Source organism: Nymphaea colorata, chromosome 6 (genome assembly GCF_008831285.2).
Source record: "Nymphaea colorata isolate Beijing-Zhang1983 chromosome 6, ASM883128v2, whole genome shotgun sequence".
NCBI lineage: Eukaryota > Viridiplantae > Streptophyta > Magnoliopsida > Nymphaeales > Nymphaeaceae > Nymphaea > Nymphaea colorata.
The window spans coordinates 15,756,277-15,780,501 of NC_045143.1; the positions used below are offsets into that span (position 1 = coordinate 15,756,277).

General features: G+C 40.1%; 1 protein-coding gene and 1 pseudogene across 3 annotated transcripts; both read left to right on the forward strand.

Moving 5' to 3' along the window:
• The first annotated feature begins 863 nt into the window (after positions 1–863).
• On the forward strand, positions 864–4,775 carry LOC116256226 (glycosyltransferase BC10-like; annotated as a pseudogene).
• Positions 4,776–8,362: 3,587 nt separating this feature from the next.
• LOC116255493 (peptidyl-prolyl cis-trans isomerase CYP19-4-like) lies at positions 8,363–24,225 on the forward strand. Of its 3 annotated transcripts, XM_031631335.2 has the most exons (8): positions 8,376–8,619; positions 9,000–9,053; positions 17,624–17,693; positions 19,230–19,277; positions 19,380–19,403; positions 22,502–22,684; positions 23,691–23,766; positions 23,887–24,225. In XM_031631335.2, exons 1-8 carry the CDS (start codon positions 8,542–8,544, stop codon positions 24,023–24,025), a joined length of 672 nt encoding a protein of 223 aa, XP_031487195.1. In that variant the 5' UTR covers positions 8,376–8,541; the 3' UTR covers positions 24,026–24,225. The 3 variants fall into 3 exon arrangements, with proteins under 3 accessions (XP_031487196.1, XP_031487197.1, XP_031487195.1); XM_031631336.2 differs by lacking the exons at positions 19,230–19,277; positions 19,380–19,403 and having other exon boundaries at positions 8,363–8,619; XM_031631337.2 differs by lacking the exons at positions 9,000–9,053; positions 19,230–19,277; positions 19,380–19,403 and having other exon boundaries at positions 8,375–8,619.

Below are 24,225 nucleotides of genomic sequence, written 5' to 3' on the forward strand. Positions count from 1 at the left end.
CCTGTCTCACCTTTTTCGACCTCAGCAGCTCCGCCCGCTCCTCCCATTGCAGCCATATAAGAAATGCCCAAGGGTTCTATAAGTGTCGAACCCTGAACCATGCCAATGTGTCGTGTGGTTTAACTCACTCGCGTGCACTTGGCCCTATGCACATAGGTGCTAGTGTCAGACCTTGCAGGTCGCTCCTTGGGCTTGCGCCCATCATCGTCCGCATGCAATGTTGCAGCCTACTTCTCTCTACGCTCCCCGTCGAGGCTAACCTCACAAGGCAACAATGACATAAGCCTATCGGGTGGTAATCGGCATGGCCAGTTGCTAGTCACGCCGCTGGTTGGCTCCGCTCTAGCGCTCTCGGCCAGGCCTTCGGCGGTCCTCGATGGTGCCAAAAGTAGGCACGTATCAGTTTTTGAGTCCATCTCGATTTTCAAAAAGACATCTCTTCAGGAATTTCCTTGACATACCGCATATCTTTCAAAAATCTTGAAAACAATACTAAGTCTATAAAATATTGCAAGAATAACCTACTACTTTAAACAAAATTATAAACAATGTTTTTGATTCCAGTTCCATCAAACTCAGGAATGATCCTCCCATAAACAAGAATTCATTAGAGGTTTTTAGAATCGATAATTATATTTCAGATTCCATTAATTCAACATTCTGAACCGTAATGACAATTTAAAAAAGAAATTTACTTTTAAGTTTACAGGCACTAGGGAGGCAAGCAATCTAATTAGCTGCGAGAAACAAACTCAAAAAAGCAAGCGGGGAAGGAACGTGACATTATTAGTGCCCGCGACATAATATTCGGCAACTTATTATTAAGTAGGGTAAATCTATTTGGGCGTTTTGAGTGTCATATCGGAGAGATGAGGGTATCATGGTAACTGTCGTCTGTCGGAAAGAAAGAGGAGAAGCGAGCGAGATGGGTGCCGCTGCAGCTAGGCTCCTCTTTTCGGTTGTCTGGTTTGCTGTGTTGCTGGGGACGCTACCCCTGGTTCAGGTACACTCTCGTTGTCTTCCCCTTCCTCCTTCTCATCGTTGCTAAACATTCTCGGCTCCTTCCATGCGTCCATTTCTTTTCTCTTTGAGTTCAATCTCGACAATCTCGGCATCTTTCATGGTTACTTTCTCGCGTTTGCCTAGCGATACTGCATCCATGTGCCGTACCCTCTTTTCCGTTTAGTTTGATCTACGCTTGGTCAGGGCTTTCGTGATGGAGATTTGCTATAGCCACATGTAAACGGAAACAACGGATTTCAATTGTAGGCAATTTACCTCATATTTTTTCTTTCCGTTGTGTTGGTCATCTCTCTTTCTGCACTTACCCTCTTTTTCTTTTTCTTTTTTTTCCTTCTCCGCATCCTTTAATCGGTCGCATCGACTGGACGGTATCTGTTGTCGAGTCTGCAAATCCCATTTCAGTCTGTATTCTTTTGTTTATGCAGCTCATATTTCACCTCGTCGTACTGGCGAATAATCATCCCCTTACGAGTCTCCTTACTAGATTTACCTGTGCGGTTTCTTATTCTTTTGTTTTTGAAGCAACTTGAAGTCCATGCAATTCTTTTCCAGGTTCGAACATTCGGTCGTCCTTTATGCTGCAGGCGCCTGCTGCGTTTATGTCCTCACATTTTAGATCCTTGTTTTATTGTTGGCAGTTTCTGTAGCAGCTGCAAAGGTGGTTTAATTAAGAAACTTTACGTGGTTCTTGCTGTTCTTTTACTAATGCTACTGTATTTTACCAGTGTTTCTCAACATTTTTCAGCGTCCATCATACACGGTTTTGATTTCCCCTTCTTCCATGTAGTGCACGCCTTTCATTGGTTTTCTATTGTCATTAAGATTCTTTGCCATCAATGATCGAGGGGTGTATTTGTGGATCTTAAACTCTTCCACACCTTGCACGTATGTCTAAGAATGGCTTACAACATTTCTGTAGTGCATAAAATTTTATGTTCAATTTTAAAACTCAAGGAGCTGTTAGCCTGTCAATTTTCTCTTAGAAAAGCCATCTTCCTGTGGATTTTCCCACAAATACAGGGCCATTAGATGTGGCAATTTTGAGATTGGGAAAGCACTTAGTTTTTTGTCTCTTTGGTATCTGGATCTTGAAAAAATGTTTGTGCAGAAAAATAGTGGGATGTTAAGCCTATTCTGCAGCAAAAAAGAGAGTTGCTAAGAAGGGTGTTTAGATGCTCAACTAATGTTTCCAAGTTTCCAACACCTAGCTGAAGAGGTAGGTTTTCTGGAAAGAATGTGGGGATCCACCAGACAGGCTTGCCATGGCTGGGAACCAGAATGCACAAACATTCTGGAAATAACATCATCGCTTAAGAGAGCTATTGTGACTAAACTAGTGAGTCTTAACCCACTAGACAGTATTGATCAAGAAAGAAATATATATTTGTCATGATTTTCTTTTTTTTATTTGATTTGGAATCTGTACAAATTCATTGGTTGCTTACAGTTCATGTTCAATGTTGTATGCTTGCGTAGGAAAGAGGATCTGCGAGAAAGAGCAAGGTGGTGGTGGGTGTATCTATCATTTTTTAAGCAAAGCGGCAGGCCTAAGCGCTTTGCCATCGGACCAAGTAAGAAGCCTTTTCGGCTCACTATTTTTGGGCCTTGCCTCATGTACGCGTGCAGGGGACGCCGTCTGGATTGGCGGAAGCGCAATAACTGAGATTTACGGCATCCAATCCATACATGTTCTGAATCCTGATCATTCAGGCTGCGGAATTAGAGAGGAGAAATTCACGAGAAGCAGAAGAAGAGAAAAGCAAACGGAAAACAAAGGAAATTTGCTTTGACAAACAAACGCGCTCCCCCTCCTACCCTTTGTAGTCAGCAGAGGGAGAGAGAAAGAGAGGCCATCAGCAGCCACCACCCGGAGAAGTAAAGGAAGATCGCCGACCGCCTCACCATCTGCAAATCTACCAGTCTAAGGGGAGGCAACAAATGACCATGCTCCCTTACCCTTTCGTTCTTTCCTTTGCTCTTCTCCTGTCGGTGCCCGTCTTCTTCCTGTTGGTTGCCCCCCGAGTCCTTCCCACCAAGCCGCCACCCGTTTTTATCACATTGCCTGACGAGCTGGAGGACCTTGCCCTCTTCCAACGTGCTGCATCGGCGTCTGCAACGATGGCCACCCACCATCAACAGCAGCAGCAGGTCCTTCTTCCACCGACGAAGCCCAAGATCGCCTTCCTCTTCCTCACCAACTCCGACCTGTATTTCGCCCCACTGTGGGAGCGCTTCTTTCAGGGAAACCAGCAGCTGTACAACATTTACGTCCACGCCGACCCTTCCCGCCAGGCGGTGTCTTCCGGGGACGATTCATTCCGGGGAAGCGAACGGAGCGTTCCTCTCCTACACTTATCTCCGCCGCTCGCCGGCTCCTCGCGGCTGCACTCATAGATGATGAATCCAACGCCTTCTTTGCCCTCGTCTCCCAGCACTGCATCCCCCTGTATTCTTTCCGCTTCATCTACAGCTCTCTCTTCTCTCCTCCTTCTTCCCGTTCCCCTTCAAATCGGTTTATGAGCTTCATTGAAATCCTGGACGATGAGCCTGGGCTATGGGCGAGGTATACGGCAAGGGGAGGGGACGTGATGATGCCTGAGGTGCCCTTTTCTAGCTTCAGGGTGGGCTCGCAATTCTTCATCCTGACGAGGGAACACGCACTATTAGTGATCAAGGATCGGCGGCTTTGGCGCAAGTTTCGGCTACCCTGCCTGAGGGTGCAATCGTGCTACCCAGAGGAGCACTACTTCCCAACCTTGCTCAACATGGAGGACCCCTCGGGGTGCCATCCGTTCACCCTCACCCACGTCAATTGGACGGGCAGCAACGGGGGCCACCCCCACACCTATGGTGTCGATGAAGTCAGGCCCTCCCTCATCCGCCGTCTCCGCCCTTCCAACGCCACCGGCTTCTCCAACTTCTTCGCCCGCAAATTTTCCCCAGATTGCCTCAACCCGCTGCTCAAGCTCGCTGACTCTTTCATATTCCAGGATTAGTCCCCCATGATGATGAGGATGGAAACTCTCTCTCTCTCTCTCTCTCTCTCTCTCTCTCTCTCGTCGATGCTAATGCTCGTTTGATGAAGAAGAGGGGGGCTTGTTGACCTGGAGCTGTCTGTGTTCCGACCGTCTGTCTCCTTTATCTTGTCTTCCTCTTCTTGCTGGTGGTTGCTGCTGTTGATAGATGCATATAAAATTTCAGATTGTGGATACATGTTTGTTTGCTTCCTCTTCCGAACCCACCTAACCTTGGCCCTCGTCCCCATCATTTCCACGGTCTTCCCTCTTTTCTGTTGCGGGTGAATGATCCCGCTTGTGATGCCAATTTAACTGTGAGATATGAAGCTATTAATACTCTGCATGTAATGATGGTAATGAGGCATTCAGATTTCTTGAGTAGTTATGAGGATCCAAAGCACAAGGAGATGCACTTTCGTTCTTGTAAAATCAAGAAATTGGGTCTTTTTTTTCAGCTTTTCCAAGTGGTGATTTACGTTTGGTCCTCAAGAGTTGTTGTCTTTGTTATCAAGAAAACATTCTATCCAGTTCATGCTTTTTTCCCATTTAGATTATAATTAGACAACAGGATCATTTTGTTCTAGTCACAGTTTCACGGGAGAAGTTGGCAAAATTTGCAAATTATAGTGTTTCTCTTTGTTGTGGCTCAGCACAAACTTCATGGGACCTGTTGATTGGAAATAATATGGCATAAAACGCTTTGGCTGTTTTTTGTTTATTTAAGTTTTTTCTCCATTTCAGGGATGCTTAAAAAGAAGTCACCTGGACTTCTTTGGTGGAACTGTGGTCGCCGAAGGCTTATTTATGCTCTACTATTTGGTCGACAAGGTCGAAAAGCAGAGGTAGCTGGACGAAGAAAAGGGTCTGGACCTTTTTAACTCGTGATACAACACTCCACTGCCTATATTCTGCTTTTTTGTGGGCATCATCTGAAGCACACAACCTGTCTCTTTGTGTAAATCATTTTTGTGTTCTTTCTGTAAAATTGTGAGCAAAAGCCACTTCCAGAGTCTCTTGGACTTTACTTTTTTCCATGTGAGAGTTTTATCTTAATGGTGAGATATCTATTTTCACTGGTTATTTATATTCTTTTGACATGCTTGTCTCATGTTTAAGTGACTTGGTCTAAAGGAGCTGACTTGGACAAAGGGAAATGAAGTGGTCAGAAAAATAATGAAAGTCTTTCCCATCATTTCTCCAGATCCCACAACCAAAAACGAGGTTGACTTATCATATCCGTAGGTTAAGAGAACTCAGATTTTTAGGATGGCAAATATGGGATGGCTTTTACGCCTTTCCCTGTTTATTGCTTCTGAGGCATTTCCAGTTGATGTTTACAGAATGAGACGCATAACATGTGCTTTTTGAACACTGACTAGGGTTTGTCTCTTCATCTGTGAGATAGCACAACCTCACCTGTTCACGTCCCTTCTCAACTGGAGACTGCTAACCCAGCCAGCTTCCAATAAAACCCCACTATGAATGTGTTCCAGGTCATATTTTTGAGATATTTTTCCAAGATTTTGCAATGCTATTGAAAATTAAAAAAACGTGAAAATTTTGTGTTTTCTGGAAAAATGTGAAAGATAAATATATTGCATGTCCCCCTTTCTCGATCGCCTCTTTTTTTACCATATTATCTTCATTGAGTCAAATATCAACTTAAATCATTTATCATCGTTGAAGCATTACGCTTATAGTTTTATTTAGTTTTTTAATGTCTTATTATGTATTTATTTATTTTATTTTCACATAACTTTTAGAATTTTTCCTTTGTTTAGAAGTTCAGTGAGATTTTTATGTGAATACTAATTTTATCCGAAAAATACAAAACAAATCCTCGCTGTTAAGCAACAATTATATTTGTGACTATGTTCTGTAGTGGTTTTCATTTTAACCGTTTCACTGACGTTCTGTTCTTTGCATGCCACTAAGAACTACCCGATTGACTGCTATAAGATTGTTAACCTTTCACTCGAACTGGTTGCTACAGAATGACCTTTAACCTTTACTCTTGAAAAAGCATCTTCGTTCTGTTGGATCACCATCCAATGGATTGCTATTGGATGTCCTTTATTCTTGAAAAAAATGTTGAGTTGCATCTTTGTTATGTTTGACCAATTGATCTGCAATTATTTCCGTCTTCCGCGGCCTTCTCCTAAAAGATAATGGCATTGCTCATGATCCACAAACTACCAAGACCACTTCAAGTGTTAGAAGCCACTTCAGGGTTATAAAAGAAATAAGTTACTCTATTTTATAATTTTGATCATCTTTATTCAATCGTGACCAAATTTCGTAGCCACTATGGCAAAAAATTCAACAGCACTTCTCTCTTAAGTATGCAACGCAAAAGATTTAGAGTATGCTTGATAGGCCTTAAAACTTCAAGGGTGCATCGAATGGGTGAAACTTGGCTCAAAAAAGCCAAGGCTGTATTGAATGGGTGACACTTGGCCTTTTGGACGACGCCTTGCCTTCACGTTTCGTAGCAAGAAACGAGAAAAAAAAAAAGAAAAACGGTTGAACTTGATTTCTTAATTTTCTTTCTGCCCTATCTGAATGGGCACCTTTATTTTATAAAAAATCTCAATAAAATCTTTTGTGCAATCTCACCTTTGTTTGCTTTAAGATGTACTGGCGGGTGAAATAGACGATGATACAACATTAAAATGTCCACAATTGATTCCTTTTTGCCAAAGGGAGACAAAAAAAAAAAAAAAAACTAAACATTGAGCTTGTTTCGACAAACGTGTTTCCGGAGTTTTTATCCCATCACAAAGAGTGGGATGAAATTTCCAGGATGAAAGACCGTTACTTTATTGCATTACTTCGTTACTTTATTGTTTTAGCTGCTTCCAATGCCTCAAACGAGGTATGAAATTTCCTGGAATTAACATCTCCTTCCATCACACACGATCGAAAACTGGAATAGGCAGCAAATTTCTCATTCCTGATTCATATAGCCGTGTTTGCTCTTCATGGATTTCACTATAGAACAAGAAATACTATACAAATTTTTGAATTCAATCCCCATTCCATCAAACTGAAGATGAAATTTGGAACCGTTGGGAATGTTTTTGGAAAAGAAGTTTATGGAATACTCGTCCCACCCGGACTGGTCGGAAAGTAGCGTTTGATGCCAGAAATATGTTTATAGAAAGAAGTTTTCAGAAATTTATTTTTGAAATTGGTTTTTGAGAAATAAAATTCTACATTTCCAAAACATTGTTGTGTTTGTTAACTTGGAATTATTTTTCTGAAAACAAATTTCTGCATTCGATGGCCAAAGAGGAAGAATCAGAAGAAATGGGAAAACCTCCTTTCCTTCTTTCGCCGCGTCCTTCCCTCCTCCCTCCTTCCCTTTCTTCCTCCTCCCCTTTCTTCCGCCTCTGCCTCCTTCCCCTTTCCTCCTTCTCCCTCCTTCCCCTTTCCTCCTCCCTCCTTCCTCATTTCCTTTCTTCCTCCTCCCTCCTTCCTCTTTTCCTTTCTTCTTCCTCCCTCCTTCCTCCTTTCCTTTCTTCCCTTCCACATCGTGCCCATCGGCTCCAAAAAAAATTCTGAAAATATGTTTTTGATTTTCAAATTAACGGTAAAAAAAACTGTGTTTGATAAACAGGAAACTTGAATTTTATTTCCTGAGCTATCAAACACTATAATGAAAATGAGTGACCCGACGAGCTGCCTCTTAAATCCGACGAGTCCCAAATATTTATGAATAAAAAAACCGCACCGGGTGGCAGGGGACGCTTGAAGCCTGAAGGTGGGGTTTGAAAACCGCGGTAATGCAAGTTGTATGGTTTTTGAGTCCATCTTGATTTTCAAAACCATAACCGAATTTTCAGGAATTATCTTGACATACCGCATATCTTTCAAAAATCTTGAAAACAATATTAAGTCTATAAAATATTGCAAGAAAAACCTACTACTTTAAACAAAATTATTAATAATGTTTTTCATTCCCCTTCCAACAAACTCAGGAATGATCCTCCCATAAACAAGAATTCATTAGAGGTTTTTAGAATCGATAACTATATTTCAGATTCCATTAATTCAACATTCTGAACCGTAATGACAATTTAAGACAGAAATTTTCAGTTACAAGTTTACAAGCAGTAGGGAGGGATGCAATCTAATTAGCTGCGATAAATAAACTCAAAAAAGCAAGCAGAGAAGGAATGTGACATTATTAGTGCTCGCGACATAATATTCGGCAACTTATTATTTAGTAGGGTAAATCCATTTGGGCGTTTTGAGTATCATATAGGACAGATTAGGGTATCGTGGTAACTGTCGTCTGTAGGAAAGAAAGAGGAGATACAAGCGAGATGGGTGCCGCTGCAGCTAGGCTCCTCTTTTCGGTTGTCTGGTTTGCTGTAATATTCGGCAACTTATTGTTTAGTAGGGTAAATCCATTTGGGCGTTTTGAGTATCATATAGGAGAGATTAGGGTATCGTGGTAACTGTCGTCTGTAGGAAAGAAAGAGGAGAAACAAGCGAGATGGGTGCCGCTGCAGCTAGGCTCCTCTTTTCGGTTGTCTGGTTTGCTGTGTTGCTGGGGGCGCTACTCCTGGTTCAGGTACACTGTCCTTGTCCTCCCTTCCTCCTTCTCATCGTTGCCAAACATTCTCGGCTCCTTCGATGCGTCCACTTCTTTTCTCTTTGAGTTTGAGCTCGACAATCTCGGCACCTTTCACCTCATGTTTTTTCTTTCCGTTGTGTTGGTCATCTCTCTTTCTGCTCTTACCTTCTCTCTCTCTCTCTTTTTTTCTTACCCTCTCTCTCTCTCTCTCTCTCTCTCTCTCTCTCTCTCTCTCTTTTCTCCGCATCCTTTAATCGGTCGCTTCGACTGGACGGTATCTGTTGTCGAGCCTGTATTCTTATGTTTATGCAGTTCATATTTCGTACTGCCCAATAATCAACCCCTTACGAGTCTCCTTACTAGATTTACCCGTGCAGTTTCTTATTCTTTTGTTTTTGGAGCAACTTGGAGGCCATGCAATTCTTTTCCAGGTTCGGACATTCGGTCGTCCTTTATGCTGCAGGCGCCTGCTGCGTTTATGTCCTCACAATTTAGATCCTTGTTTTATTGTTTGCAGTTTCTCTAGCAGCTGCGAAGACGGTTTAATTTAGAAACTTTACCTGGTTCTTGCTGTTATTTTTTTAATGCTACTGTATATTACCAGTGCTTCTCAACATTTTTCAGCATCCATGATACACGGTTTTGATTTCCCCTTCTTCCATGTAGTGCACGCCTTTCATTGGTTTTCTATTGTCATTAAGATTCTTTGCCATCAATGATCGAGGGGTGTATTTTGTGGAGCTTAAACTCTTCAACACCTTGCTCATATGTCTAAGAATAGCATACAACATTTCTGTAGTGCATAAAATTTTTTCTGAGAAAAGCCATCTGCCTGTGGATTTTCCCATCTTCCTGTGGATTTCCCCTTCTTCCATGTAGTGCATAACACTCAAGGAGCTGTTAGCCTGTCGATTTTCTCTGAGAAAAGCCATCTTCCTGTGGATTTTCCCACAAATACAGGGCCATCAGATGTGGCAATTTTGAGATTGGGAAATCAAGTAGTTTTTTGTCTCTTTGGTATCTGGATCTTGAAAAATGTTTGTGCAGAAAAATAGTGGGATGTTAAGCCTATTCTGCAGCAAAAAAGAGAGTTGCTAAGAATGATTTGTAGATTCTCAACTAATGTTTCCAACACCTAACTGAAGAGGTAGGTTTTCTGGAAAGAATGTGCGGATCCACCAGACAGACTTGCCATGGCTGGGAACCAGAATGCACAAACATTCTGGAAGTAGCATCATTGCATAATAGAGCTATTGTGACTAAACTAGTGAGTCTTAACCCACTATACAGTATTGATCAAGAAAGAAATATATATTTGTCATGATTTTCTTTTCTTTATTTGATTTGGAATCTGTATAAATTCATTGGTTGCTTACAGTTCATGTTCAATGTTGTAGTCTCTTTTTTTCATGTTTTAAAGGTGTTAGAAAAATATCTATAAGTTGTTTCTTTGTATCCATGACTTGGCTTAATACCCTTGCCAAATGATCATGCTAACATCTGTTTTGGTGGTGCTCAAATTTTCTTTCGTTCAAATGCACAAAGAGAAATCATGAAAATATGGTAGATTTCTTAGTCTGTCATTTACATTATCATCAGTAAGTTTTTTTTTCTTCAGTAAATGTCATTTTTCGAGTAAATAAAAATACTATATATACCAGGCTGGCTAGTTTGGCATTCATCCTACATCAAATCTAGAAAATAGCAACACCTATAGAATCAAAATTTGAATGGAAGAAAAATTCAAGGTTCCAATTTCATATGTTTGATGGCCTGAAGTTTTCACTCCAGAAATAAAAATGAACCGTTTGTTGATAGAATCATTAAAATGTTGGAGTGATAAATGCATAACATAGTGAAACGGAAGATGAAAAGATATCGTTATGGGAACCTGGCTATTGATATGAAAAATAGCTAAATGAAGAAGAAATATATGAACCCTTAATGGGGTCAGGTGTTATAAGCCCTTAAGTAGTGTTTGATGGCTAGAAACATATTTCTGGAAACTTAGAATTGTGTTTGATAACTTAGAATTATTTTTCTGGAATTAAATTTCTGCGTTTGATTGCAAGAAAGGAAGAATCGATGGAAATGGGAAAGAAGCGGCCTCCTTCCCTTCTTCCGCCTCCGCCCCTTTCTTCCTCCTCCCTCCTTCCCTTCTTCCGCCTCCGCCCCTTTCTTCCTCCTCCCTCCTTCCCTTCTTCCGCCTCCGCCTCCTTTCCTCCTCCCTCCTTCCCCTTTCCTCCTCCCCTCCTCCTCCTCCTCCTCCTTCGGCCTCCGCCTCCTTCCCTTTCTTCCTCCTCCCCTCTTCCTCCTCCCTCCTTTCCCCTTTCCTCCTCCCTCCTTCCCCTCTTCCTCCTCCCTCCGTTCTTCCCCTTTCCTCCTCCCTCCGTTCTTCCCCTTTCCTCCTCCCCTCTTTCGCCTCCCTCCTTCCCCTTTCCTCCTCCCTCCTTCCCCTCTTCCTCCTCCCTCCTTCCCCTCTCCTCCTTCCGTTCTTCCTCCTCCCTCCTTCCCCTCTCCTCCTTCCGTTCTTCCCCTTTCCTTCCCACTTTCTCCTCCCTCCTCCTTCCTCCTTCCGTTCTTCCCCTTTCCTCCTCCCTCCTTCCCCTTTCCTCTTCCCTCCTTCCACGATCCCTCCTTCCCCTTTCCTCTCCCTCCTTTCCCTTTCCTCCTCCCTCCTTCCCCTCTCCTCTCCCTCCTTCCTGGCTTCACCTCCGCCTCCTTCCCCTCTCCTCACGTCCGCCTCCTTCCCTCCCCCCCTCCTTCCACGATCGAGCCCAACGGCTCCAAAAAAAATTCCGGAAATATGTTTCCACCCCTCCGGGTGGAACCATATTTCCGGAAATATGTTTCCACCCCTCCGGGTGGAACCATATTTCCGGAAATATGTTTCCGGTTTTCATGTTAACGGTAAAAAAAAATATTCTATGTTTGATAAACAAGAAATGTTTTGAAAATTTGAAATATGTTTCCACTGCTACAGTAAAATACCTGCCCATTAAACACTACCTTAAAGATTTTTAGCAATATTCAATATGGGTTAAAGTTCTCTTAATGGGGGTGTTATATTCTAGACCCTTAAGATAGATGTCTATTCCAGTCTATGTCACATAGGCATGGGTACGGGCGCGGGTATAGGTGCTGGTATGGGTACAGGTTCGGACTATTTTAAAAAACTTTGATACGGGGGTATGACTATATATATATATATATATATATATATATATATATTTATATATATATATATATATCATAGTCACAAAAAACACATTTTTTTGAAAAAACAAAAAAAAGTGTTTTTTTTTTCAAATTTTCCATTTTTTCAGCTTTTTTAATGTCAAACAGTTTTTTTTCATTTTCTATTTTTTATTTGTTGCAAATCTACTTATCTTTTGATGTTTGTGTTATTAGTTTCTTTTATTTTCCCCCATTTTTAGTTTTTTAAAATTTTTTAAATTTTACCCTATTTTTTCCATTTTTCTCTTTTTTCAAGCTTGCCACGTTATAGTATTATACATGAGAAAAACTTCGCCGTTTAAAACTGCAAGACATTATTTGTGATTATGATACTATATATATATATATATATATATATATATATATATATATATATATATATATATATATAACATAAAATAATATTCAAACAAAACAACACATTCATAATTCAAATTTTATAGATTCTAAAGAAGAAACTATTGAACAAAATATGAAAACGCAGCTCTGTATGTGTTTCTTGAGTGTAAATGGTGTAAATAACAAAACTTAAATCCTAAATTTTGGATAGGAAATGACTCGGTCAACTTTGACCAAGTCCCAGATCAGACGGATACAGTCCTATGTTGATTGTATCCGATATTGTTTTACCAGTGCCCAAGACAAGAAGTACCCAGGACAAGACCAGTACCAGTGTCGTACTTGACCGGTATAGGTATGCTGCCTTTACAGCAGTACCCATGTGACAAAGATTCCAGCCCCTTAAGGCACACATGTTCGCACTTATGTTATGGGACCAAGGTCCGAGTGTTAAACTATGTTCTAATACCAACTGTAACGAGATTGGTGGACCCTACCCGCCTTCTAGCAACTTTGGTTGTAATCTAAAAAAGCTTTGAACCAGGACTAGTGTCGTATTGTATGATTCATATCATATTATTAAGAAATACGATATGATATGCCACCTGTATCTTAAAAGGGCAGTGTATGGCATGTGTATGTAAAGGGCGATGCAAAGATATGAGCATCCTTTTTCTAGAGTGGGATTTAAAACCCTTTCCTTCCTTCATTTGTAAGCATTTTTAGGAGTTGCAAAAGTAGGTTCTTTTGTTTCAAGGAGAAGTCATAGAATTGAGGGAGAAATTGTCCATTTGAAAGAGAGCCTGGATATGTCTAATAAGATACTTAATTTGAAGAAGATGATGCAAATGACAATGAGAAATGAAAATGAACATGGTGCATGATCATGATTATATTTGCATTTCTTATTTGCAATGAACAATTTCATCATATGATGTTAACCTTATTTCTTGTTGTCTTATAGCTTATGGCATTAGATTATGTTATGTTAAATACTTAAATTGATGAATGCTCATAACTATATAAGCTTATATTTATGTATGACATGTTTTTATAGAGAAATTATTTTCTTGATTTTTCCTGATCTTTTTATTATTTTTTTAGTTTGAATTAAAAAATAAATTTACAATGTGTTGAGCTACATTATGATGTGGCGTATTATTAGCCCGAACTAATGCGGGTTACAATACACACTCTACAACAATAACTAGGACAACTTAATCACTTTACTAACCCGCTTATGTGCCCTTGAATTTTTCGAACCAATGTTATCTGTATTTCAATCATACGATGCATATTGTAACTATGCAATACACTTACGATGCACTATACACTCTTGTATTCTAAGCGTATGATTGTCCGATAGAGGAGAATACTGCCCCATATCATACAATATGTGTAAAAAAGCAAAAAGGGACCTGAGGCTCCGTTTTGTGTGTATATTTTTAAACGACATCCCCCCTCCGTTCCTTTTTCTGAACTTTCTAAAAGCTGTGGGAGGGTGAGGTTTTTGCTAGTTTTCACAAAAATCAGCTAGAAATCATTGATTGGGAGAATAACTTGCCGGTGGAGAAGGTTTTTCTTGGTGGGAGGGCTTGGAAAAAGAGGGATTTTAGGTTTCTAACACAAAAGAGGTAAACATTTCTCATTTTCACCATTGAATCGTTGATTTATCTTGTTTTGTGAAGTATGAGGAATCTTGCATCGGAATGGTGTCCAAAGGTGGATCCATAGATCGGTTAAAAGTTAAGTGTAATTTTTGTAAGCAAATGATATTAGGAAGGATCTTTTGCTTTAATCTCCATATAGTTGGGACACACCATAATGTGGCTCATAATGCCGTGAAGACAAATAGAATTGAGAAAGAAATGAATGAAGCTGAGGCAATATATGGAGAGCCCTATGAAAAGGAAGGAAGCCTTGGTGAAGATGTTGAGGTCAAAGAAGAGGATGTTTGTGTTAGTTTGAGAACATATAAAGGGAGAGGCGTCATGCATAAAGACAGTTCTTCAACTTCAGGTAGAAATAGAAGAGGCGCAACGCAAATGAAGGTACAAGTACAAATTTATGATACATGGCAATGTCCATGGCCATATTGGTGGAACTGGTGGTAAAATACCTACTTGGTGGTTAAGTATTGGATCCAGCTCAATCAATTTTTTTTTCCACTTATATTATTGCAGGTACGCAACGTGAGATTTGTAACCATGTGTTCAAAAGACATTGTCGATGCTGCATATGATACCATCATTGTCACATATCTTGTGTACGGGTATTATACGACAAGTTATTTCTCAGGTATAATATGGTACAATTATATATTTCAGGAAAATCTCTGGAAATTTTTTAATAAATTAAAAACTCCTAAAAATAAAGTAAAAGTAAAATAAATAAAAAATTAATAATAAGACATTAAAAATGATTAGATAAAATCATAAACATGATAGGATGTGTGTCAAGCCTGGGACGGGTTCGGGCCGGGAAAATCCCGGCCCGGTAGCGGGACCGGGCCGGGCCCGACAGGCCGGCCCGGCAGCGGGCCCGGGCCGGATAAGCTGGGCCGGGCCCGGGCCGGATAAGCCGGCCCGACGGCCTCCCCTCCCCCTTCCCCTTCCCCCATTCCCGTTTCCCTCCCCTTCCCCATTCCCGTCTCCCTCCCCCTTCCCCTTCCCCTTCCCCCATTCCTGTCTCCCTCCCCTTTCCCGTTTCCCTCCCCCTTCCCTTCCCCATTCCCGTCTCCCTCCCCATTCCCGTCTCCCTTCCCCATTCCCGTTTCCCGTCTCCCTTCTTCTTCCCCAGACCACCAAAGGGAAGCAGAAGATGGAAGCGGATCATGGGTTTGAAGAGGGCTTCTGTGGATGGAGAGAGGACGGGCGACCAGTCATCGTATCGTTGGTATATACAGGAAAAGAAGGGCATTGAAGAAGAGGAAGAAGAAGAGGAAGGGAGAGAAGAGGAGGGAGAACTGTAGCAGGAGGAGAACCGAGATCGGCGACCATCACCTTCATCTTCATCGACGACATCGACATCATTCCAAGAGCATGATGCAGAAGGAAGAGGATTTACTGTTTAGGGCTTTGGGAGGGGGAAATGCCGCACGGTGCAGAGAGAGAACGATGAGCCAGGGACTGGTGGGCTGCAGGCCGAGCGTCAGCGGGCCGGTCCGGGCCTAACTTTTGGTGGCCAGGCCCGGCCCAGTACCCGGCCCAGCAATATTTTCGGGCCGGGCTACCCACCCCTTATGTGGGTGAAAAATAGTACATTAAAAGCAAATAATATCCATATATAGGATTGACGAAATAATAAATTTGGTTGGTCCCCATGCTAGACCCAATTTATTCAGCCGCATGATACGAAGGCTGAGTTAATGAAGGAGTTAATGCTATGGGTTAGGGTTTCGTAAGAGCAGCTGGGCTCTCTCTCCTTCTCTTCTTTATTGCATCTAATTTTCTGGAAACCATCTCTCTCTCCTCTTTATTGCGCACCTTTCACCACTCTCTCTTCTTTATTATGTTTAATTTTCTGGTTAATCACCTCTTTCTCTTATTTGATACATTTAAAACATAGAAACTCACGGTTTGGCTGAATGAACGCGTACAAATAAAAAATCCAACATCCAACAAAAAAAACGCAAAAAAGATGTGAAAAAAACCTCTTTTTCACGTTTTTTCTTTTTTGGGTCTTTTTAAAAAAGACGTGCTTTATTGACGTTTTATATGGCTGAGTTGTATTTAACGTATTTATTGCATTTTTTCGAATAAAACACGATATTTGGCCCGTACCATAGGGAGATGGTCCTATGATGCATGCATTCTTCTTAATGCAGCCAACTTTTTTCATTTTCAGCCTATAGCTTATGTGATCGCTTCTATAGGCCGACGGTGTCCTCTTATCATAAGTTGTGTGGTAAATTTTTTTATAATGCAATTAGAGATGTTAAGACGTATTGTGATGAACTAAAAATGAGTTGGAAAAATACAGGATGTAGTGTGGCAGACAGGTTGGCAGACATAAAGTACAAAACATTGTTAAATATTTCCTCGTGTATTGCCCCTTAGGTACAACGTTCTTAAAATCTACTGATTTGTCTCATACTCTTAAGTCTAAGACTGCTGATGTTTTGTGTTATACTTTTGATAAAGTTATAGAAGAAGTTGGGCGAGAGAATGTCGTATAATGCAGCAAATTATAAAACTGCAAGTGAAATGTTAGCAGCACGATATAGGACATTCTATTGGAGCCCATGTGCTGCTGATTGTGAAAGACATGTAGTGCCATTGGATGTCAAAGAAATTGGAGTGCATTTCAGCACATCCACAGTTAGAAGAGACATAGGCTAGAACATAAAAGTTTGAATGACATTGTCTTTGTTCGATATAATATGAAGTTGAGACGAAGGTAAATTAATACATTTGTTATGCAAAATTGCAAATTATGATATATATTTTAACAATTTATTAATTTTTTATCTTGTTGCACTTTAGTCCTTAGGTAATTAGAAGCAACATCTGCGAGGAAGCATCACACTCAGTTTGATTCCATCAGCCCAGACAAGTTTAATGTATTAGATTCTCTGTGATACTTGATGAGGATGATCTTGATTTTCTAAACATTGAAGGTGTAACATTGCTTTTTGAAGAATTAGAGTGATGGAATGTTGATGATGGCATTCCATTAGAAGGGATCAAAACAATTAATGAAGAAAATGATAATGAAGATGAAAATGAAGATGATGATGACGACGACGACGATGATTATCGTTGAATGATGATAATTATATGTTATGAATTTGTGAATTTGATGTACTCTGAGACTAAGATTCTACAACATTTGCAAGTTTAAACTTAAGATGCACACCTATTATGTTATTCTTGATATCTGATTTCTTATTTTTTAATATATTGATATATTATGGCTTATGAGTGGTGGATCATGAATGTTCTTTATGTATGATGAGTTTCTTAATATGGAATACAGTTTTCTTGATTTTTTTATTTTCTAGATTTTTAATATTTTTATCAATTAAAAATTTAATTTTACGATATGCTGCGTTACATTCGTGATACGTTACGATACGGTGAATAGGTCAGCCCGACTTATACATAGTACGCCAGTGACAACATTATTTTAATTTTCAAACAATCTTCAATACAAAATTAAACGGCTCATACTGGGGTTGTATCCTTATCGAGATTTTCAAATCCTTTTTAGTAATTATTTGAACTTATCATCAACTATGCTTTATGTGCTTGCCTTTTTTCTATGTGGATTAAAAATGTTTTTGCTGTGATGGTTGCTGTTTTTTTCCCCTTCATGATGCACCCACCTCCTGTAAGCATTTTGAATCTTGGTTCAAAGGTTTACTTTCAATATCTATTTATTGGCTATCATATTTGTTTAGTAAGTAGAATTGTGAAAATTTCAGGGGAAAGAGGACTTGAAAGAAGTAACTCACAAAGTTTACTTCGACGTGGAGATTGATGGCAAGCCTGCAGGTACATTTTTTGATGACATTGTTGATCATCTTAAGCTCATGCTAAAACATGGTCTTGATCGAGGGGAAATTATAGTAAAGTTCAACATCATTCAGTACCTTAACTGCACAAGCCTGTCCTTCCATATCTGAGTTGTGCTTGCTAATTCCTTTGGCATTTAATTTTTAAAACTTGTTTTAGCCTTTTAGGTGTCATCTTTTACAAGCATACCGATGGAAAATAACTTGATAATATCTTCTATATTGACTTGTGTTGGACAATCATACTATCATTTAAAAGACTGCTTAATGTATAGTACATGCTGCTTGTGTCTACTCCGGAAATGCAGAGAAATTTGTAATAGCTTCCTTTTAGTATACATCATGTGACCATAGTTATTGGTGTCCTTAGGAGATTGATCATGGAGAAATTGCAGGGAGTACCAATATGCCCATAGGGATGGTAAGGAAATACTTTCTTGGTTGAAGAGCTTCTCTAATGCATTCACTGTGATGAATGGAGGATTAAGAGTATTTGCTCTTTGGAGATGGGGGAAACACGAACAGCTGACTTGAGAAATACACTGAAAACTTGCAGCATTGGTGGAGAGGTTGTAATCTTGAAGAAGTTGCTTTGGCTCACCTTTAGCGGGATTCTATATACAGGCCTGACGGAATTTCTAGGAAAAGATTTTCCAGTGAAGGAAATTATACCATGATAAACATTGAAAGGAAGACAGGAAAATAGAAAAGGACTCGTGATACCTTAACTGGTAAGGTCAAAGTACCTTCACCATGGTTGGAAATTGGAATATGGTCTCTAAGAATGTCTTCTTTGTCCCTAAATTGTTAAAAAGGAAAGAAGCAGAGAGTTATTGCAAGTTCTATTTTGCCAGCAACGTTCCCAATATTATAGACATTAAAAGATCTAGAAGTTATTATTTAGATTTCCTTCTCCCCCTGAATGCCTTATTTCTTGTCGAATGAATACCTACTTATTCGTATTTTTTCATTGACTTATTAATCTTTTCAATGCTCTGCATGTGCTTCATGTTTAAGGCAGTCTATGTTGCATATGTTACTTTATTTTTTTTCACATTCTATTAGCTATTATTTATGCGTATCTTGTGTATGCCCTTTTGCTTCCCTACATTTTCAAAAGGAAAAGAAGCACACAAGTGCTCAAGCTCAACTTTGCCAAGGACATCCCTTCATAGTGTAGAGTGACTGTAGACATTTAAAGTTTACAAATTATTTTAGACTTCCTTTTCCCCATGAATGTCCTGTTTGCTGTTACTGACTGCCTATCTATTATGTTCTGTATGCGATTCATGTTCTGGCAGTTTACTGTGTAGCTGTGTCCCTATATTTCATTTCATGGGCAGTTTAATTTGTAACTATGTCACTTTTTTATTTCACATTCTGTTAGCTCTTTTTTATGACTTATATTGTGTATGTCATTCATATCTTGAGACAGTGTTTTGAAGTTGTGTGAGAAACATGACTCATACCTTGATTTTACAATCTTCTTATGTATGACATATCTTGTGATTTTTAGGTCGTGTTGTTATGGGTCTTTTTGGTAAAACTGTGCCCAAAACTGCAGGTAAGCCTAATCTAAAAACCCCTGTTAGGTTGCATCTGGTGGTCATCTTTTCGTTCTCAAAAGAATGTCTAACAGTTGTTTTTTGAACTCTTAACTGCACAGAAAACTTTCGAGCTCTTTGCACAGGTATGTTGGTGTTCGCCACCCTCCCTTGTTTTTCCTTTTCCTGCCACAGTGAGGTTAAGGGTGGGTATCGGGCCGGGCCGGCCCGATCCGGCCCGGCCTGGGTCAAATTCCGGGCCCGGTCCGGCCCGTCGGGCCAGCCCGGCCCGGGTCAAATTCCGGGCCCGATCCGGCCCGTCGGGCCAGCCCGGCCCGGCCCGGTTCATTGGTGCACATTTTTTTAGTATCAAGATAACAAATTGGAAAAAGCCATTGTCACAAATATCGTTTTTGGGTATAAAGCGGCGATGTTTTTCTTGGGTATAATACGGCAAACTTGCTGTTTTCAGAGAATTTTAAAAAAGTTAAAAACATAAAAGTAAAATGTTAAAATAAAAATATGGTAAGTAAAAAATGTAAAAAACGTGAAAAGAATACAAAAAACGATGGGAATAAAACACATTTTTCACATTTTTTTTATTTTAGATTTTTTTTTCAAAACGTGTTTCTTTTCCTTTTTTTTTGCTGACTTGATTTTAACTTTTTTTTGGCATTTTTTTAGAATAAAACGTGTTTTCTGTTACAATGGGAAAAGAAATTCCTTCTGGGGCGTTTGATGCCCTGGAAATTTACTGTAGCAGTGGAAAAAAATTTCAAAATTTTAAAATTTTTCCTTCTCATCAAACTTGGAATTTTTTTTTACCGTTAAAAGTGGAAACTGCAAAATATTTTTGGAAAAAGTGGAAAAATTTTTCAAAAAATATTTTTTTGACCGTTGGAGGAGGAAGGGAAGGAGGGAGGGAGGAGGAAGGAGGAGGAGGAAGGGAAGGAAGGAGGGAGGAGGAAGGAAGAGGAGGAAGGGAAGGAAGGAGGAAGGAGGGAGGAGGAAGGGAAGGAGGGAGGAGGAAGAAGGAGGAAGAAGGGAAAGAGGGAGGAGGAGGAGTAAGGGAAGGATGGAGGAGAAAGAAGGGGAGGAGGCCACGGTGAGGAGGGAAGGAGAAGAGGGGAAGAAGGGGAGGAGGGCACGAGGAGGGAAGGAAAAGAGGGGAAGAAGGGGAAGAGGGAGAAGAGGGGAAGAGGGCACGCAAGGGGAAGGAGAAGAGGGGAAGAGGGGAAGAAGGGGGAAGAGGGAGAAGAGGGGAAGGGGGCACGCGAGGGGAAGGAGAAGAGGGGAAGAGGGAGAAGAGGGGAAGAAGGGGAGGAGGGCACGCGAGGGCACCTCCCCACGTCCTCCACCGCCTGACGCCTCTTCCCCAAAATCCTCCCTCCTTCCTTTCCCTTCCCTTCTTCCTCCTCCTTCCTTTCTTCCTCCTCCTTCCCTTCCCTTCCCTTCTTCCTCCTCCTCCCTTCTCTTCCCTTCTTCCTCCTTCTTCCTCCTCCCTCCTTCCCTTCCCTTCCCTTCTTCTTCCTCCTCCTCCTCCTTCCCTTCCCTTCCCTTTCCTTCCCTTCTTCCATTTCTACCAAACGACGAAATTTGTTTCCGGAAAAATATTTCTTACTTAACAAACACAAGCTTGTATTGGAAATATGGAAATTTTTTTCCTATTTCTCAATTCCAGAAATATATTTCTGGAATTTTTTTTCCGTTTCCATGGTTTCCAGCCATCAAACGGCCCCTCATGGAAAATCTGTTTTTGAACCTCTTAATGATTATTTCTGAAATAATTGTAGTTGGCCCTTTGCAGGTACTGGATATGGCTAGGACATGGTAGACATTTTTTTCTACTTTTTTGTATTTTTTTTATTTTTGAAGAGGGGAAGAAGGGGAGGAGGGCACGCGAGGGCACCTCCCCACGTCCTCCACCGCCTGACGCCTCTTCCCCAAAATCCTCCCTCCTTCCTTTCCCTTCCCTTCTTCCTCCTCCTTCCTTTCTTCCTCCTCCTTCCCTTCCCTTCCCTTCTTCCTCCTCCTCCCTTCTCTTCCCTTCTTCCTCCTTCTTCCTCCTCCCTCCTTCCCTTCCCTTCCCTTCTTCTTCCTCCTCCTCCTCCTTCCCTTCCCTTCCCTTTCCTTCCCTTCTTCCATTTCTACCAAACGACGAAATTTGTTTCCGGAAAAATATTTCTTACTTAACAAACACAAGCTTGTATTGGAAATATGGAAATTTTTTTCCTATTTCTCAATTCCAGAAATATATTTCTGGAAATTTTTTTCCGTTTCCATGGTTTCCAGCCATCAAACGGCCCCTCATGGAAAATCTGTTTTTGAACCTCTTAATGATTATTTCTGAAATAATTGTAGTTGGCCCTTTGCAGGTACTGGATATGGCTAGGACATGGTAGACATTTTTTTCTACTTTTTTGTATTTTTTTATTTTTGTTTGGTAATATATATTTTATAAATATAAACAATGAATATGTTGTGTTTTTGCTGAAAATGTTATTGTTGCTATTTGTGTGTGTGTGTGTGTGTGGGTGTGCACCTGTGTCTCTCACCTAAGTTTTTCGAAATGATTTGTACCAGTATCTGCAACCTTACACGCACTGTTGTGATTTGAGGAAAGGGTAATACACCGCCATGTCCCCCTCTTTCTAACTGTTGTTTGACCTCGGTCATCTAGGGGTAAAAGTAAGTGGGAAGTTGTTTTGGCCTGCTTCCATTAATATTAAGTTTTTATATAATTTCTATTAGTGTTAAAAAGTAAAAAACAAAAGACATGGACGAAAAAATTTCCCTTTTCTTGATTCCCACAACGTTGATATCACAATATTTCTGAAAATATCGCAGTGGTTGTGAATGGTTTTTCCCTTGTGAAGATTATTTGCTTTTTTTTTTTCTTGGGGGAGTCCACTAAATTTTTCAAAATTTTAACAAGGGATCAAATTAAAATTTTTGATAACTTTTAGTAAAAGTTGATTCTTCAAAAAGTCAGACTGGCCCATGGCCCCCTGCCGGCACCCCTGGCTCTATCCTTGTTATTTACAAATTATATATACCTGCTTCATATTAATCTTTGTCACGCATGATTTATTTTCTATATATTTTTGGCCTCTTTTTTTTTTGTTGGGTTAATGCTGTCAAATCAGGGCTAAGAGGCTCTGTTTGGCTGCTGTAAAGACTTATTTAGAATATCATCTTGATTGCTTCAACCTTGAGAATTCAACTTCTGTTTTAATTACTGCAGGTGAAAAAGGTATGGGGAAAAGTGGCAAACCCCTTCATTATAAAGGGAGTTCATTCCACAGGATCATTCCCAGTTTTATGATTCAAGGCGGTGATTTTACACATGGGGATGGAAGGGGAGGAGAATCAATATATGGAAGCTCTTTCCCTGATGAGAATTTCAAACTAAAACATACAGGACCAGGTAAGTCTGTGAGCTGAGTCTTGGATTTCCCTATGAAGTTGTTGCCTTATCAATTTTTGTTTTCAGGAACCTTTTTTCAGACACCTAAAGATTTGGCAATAATTACGAGAAAGCTCATGTTGTGATATTGCTAAGAAGCACCTAAGTTTGGACCATTAATAGAAGTAGACCTTTCATCAACTAAATCCAAAATATCATTAACTTAATTGGGGACTAACCATTATAAGACGAGTAAATCCTGAATATAAACAATTTTCATGCACAGAATAATATCAATGGGAGTTTTACTATATCCAACTTTTTTTTTAATATTTAAATTATTAGACCAATGGGTTGCGCAAGATAAAACTTTAGTCTTATTGCATTTGCAGAGGGCAAAATGGCAATTTTCACTAGCTTAACACTTCAGCATATGAAAGTAAACCTTTGGCTTTTTTCTGCGGGTTTTTAGCAATATCAGAAAAGTAAATGTTTTTTTCATTTTTGTTGTCACCAAATTTTGTAAGTGGGTTTTCTACAATTTCCTTTTTACAAATTAAAAAAAAATCTGCAACTTAATAGAATCTTATGTACTTGTTGATTTTCAGTTTTCTATTCAGAAAGCAAGCGATTGGGTGTCAGTTCTGGAGATTAAATTACGATAGCAGAAAAATGTGTTGAAGGCTGCTATCCCTTTCAGTTGTCCTTCTGAACGTTGTATAAAAGAACCGTGAATCTGAAATCATGCAGCCACTATGGCTATATATAGGTCTCCTCGGTCAACAGTGTCAACAGAAGCATGAAACTCGGAGCACGTAGCGACCGAGGAAAACTACCTGTAACAATTGTTTGATGTATTAGGAACGTTAATAGCAAAATCTTTAATGTTAAAGAATAAAAAAGTCTTCAGGTAAGGTATTAACTGGTTTTTGTTTCGCGAGGTCTGCTGCAGCTCTCCCTAGAACTCCATCTGTTGCTGCTATCGTTTAGCAATAATTAATAGAATTTTTGAGTATCTTGGGTGCAGGCTTTTTGTCAATGGCGAATGCTGGTCCAGATACCAATGGGTCCCAGTTTTTCATCACTACTGTCACGACTAGTTGGTAAGCTAGCTGCATTTTCTGCATTGGATTGTCAAATATCAGCATACATATTAAACTGTATTTACGCTAACACATACTTTGATGTGTTCAAATGCTTTTTATGTATGTTCCTGTTGTCAGGTTGGATGGCAGGCATGTTGTTTTTGGCAAGATTTTGTCTGGAATGGACGTAGTTTATAAGATTGAAGCAGAAGGGAGGCAAAGCGGCAAGCCGAAGAGCAAAGTTATCATTGCAGACAGTGGCGAGCTGCCACTTTAAAATCGTAGATCTCCGAAGAACGGTTTCACAAATAAATTATGACATTCAACGACGTGTTTTATTTATGCCAAAAAAATTGTCCATATGCTTTTATTAATAAACTCCTATGTGCTGACTGTTAATCCATGCCGACTGGCATGCTCACAGATGTCTATGGATTGGTCTGAATGGTTACTTGTGCTTGCAGCTTGTTTAGTCGA

Coding starts and splice junctions, on each gene's coding strand:
- LOC116255493 (XM_031631335.2), top strand. CDS start 8,542: ATGGGTGCCGCTGCAGCTAGGCTCCTCTTTTCGGTTGTCTGGTTTGCT. Junction 8,620..8,999: donor GGGCGCTACTCCTGGTTCAG/GTACACTGTCCT, acceptor TTACCCGTGCAG/TTTCTTATTCTTTTGTTTTT. Junction 9,054..17,623: donor GCCATGCAATTCTTTTCCAG/GTTCGGACATTC, acceptor TGAAAATTTCAG/GGGAAAGAGGACTTGAAAGA.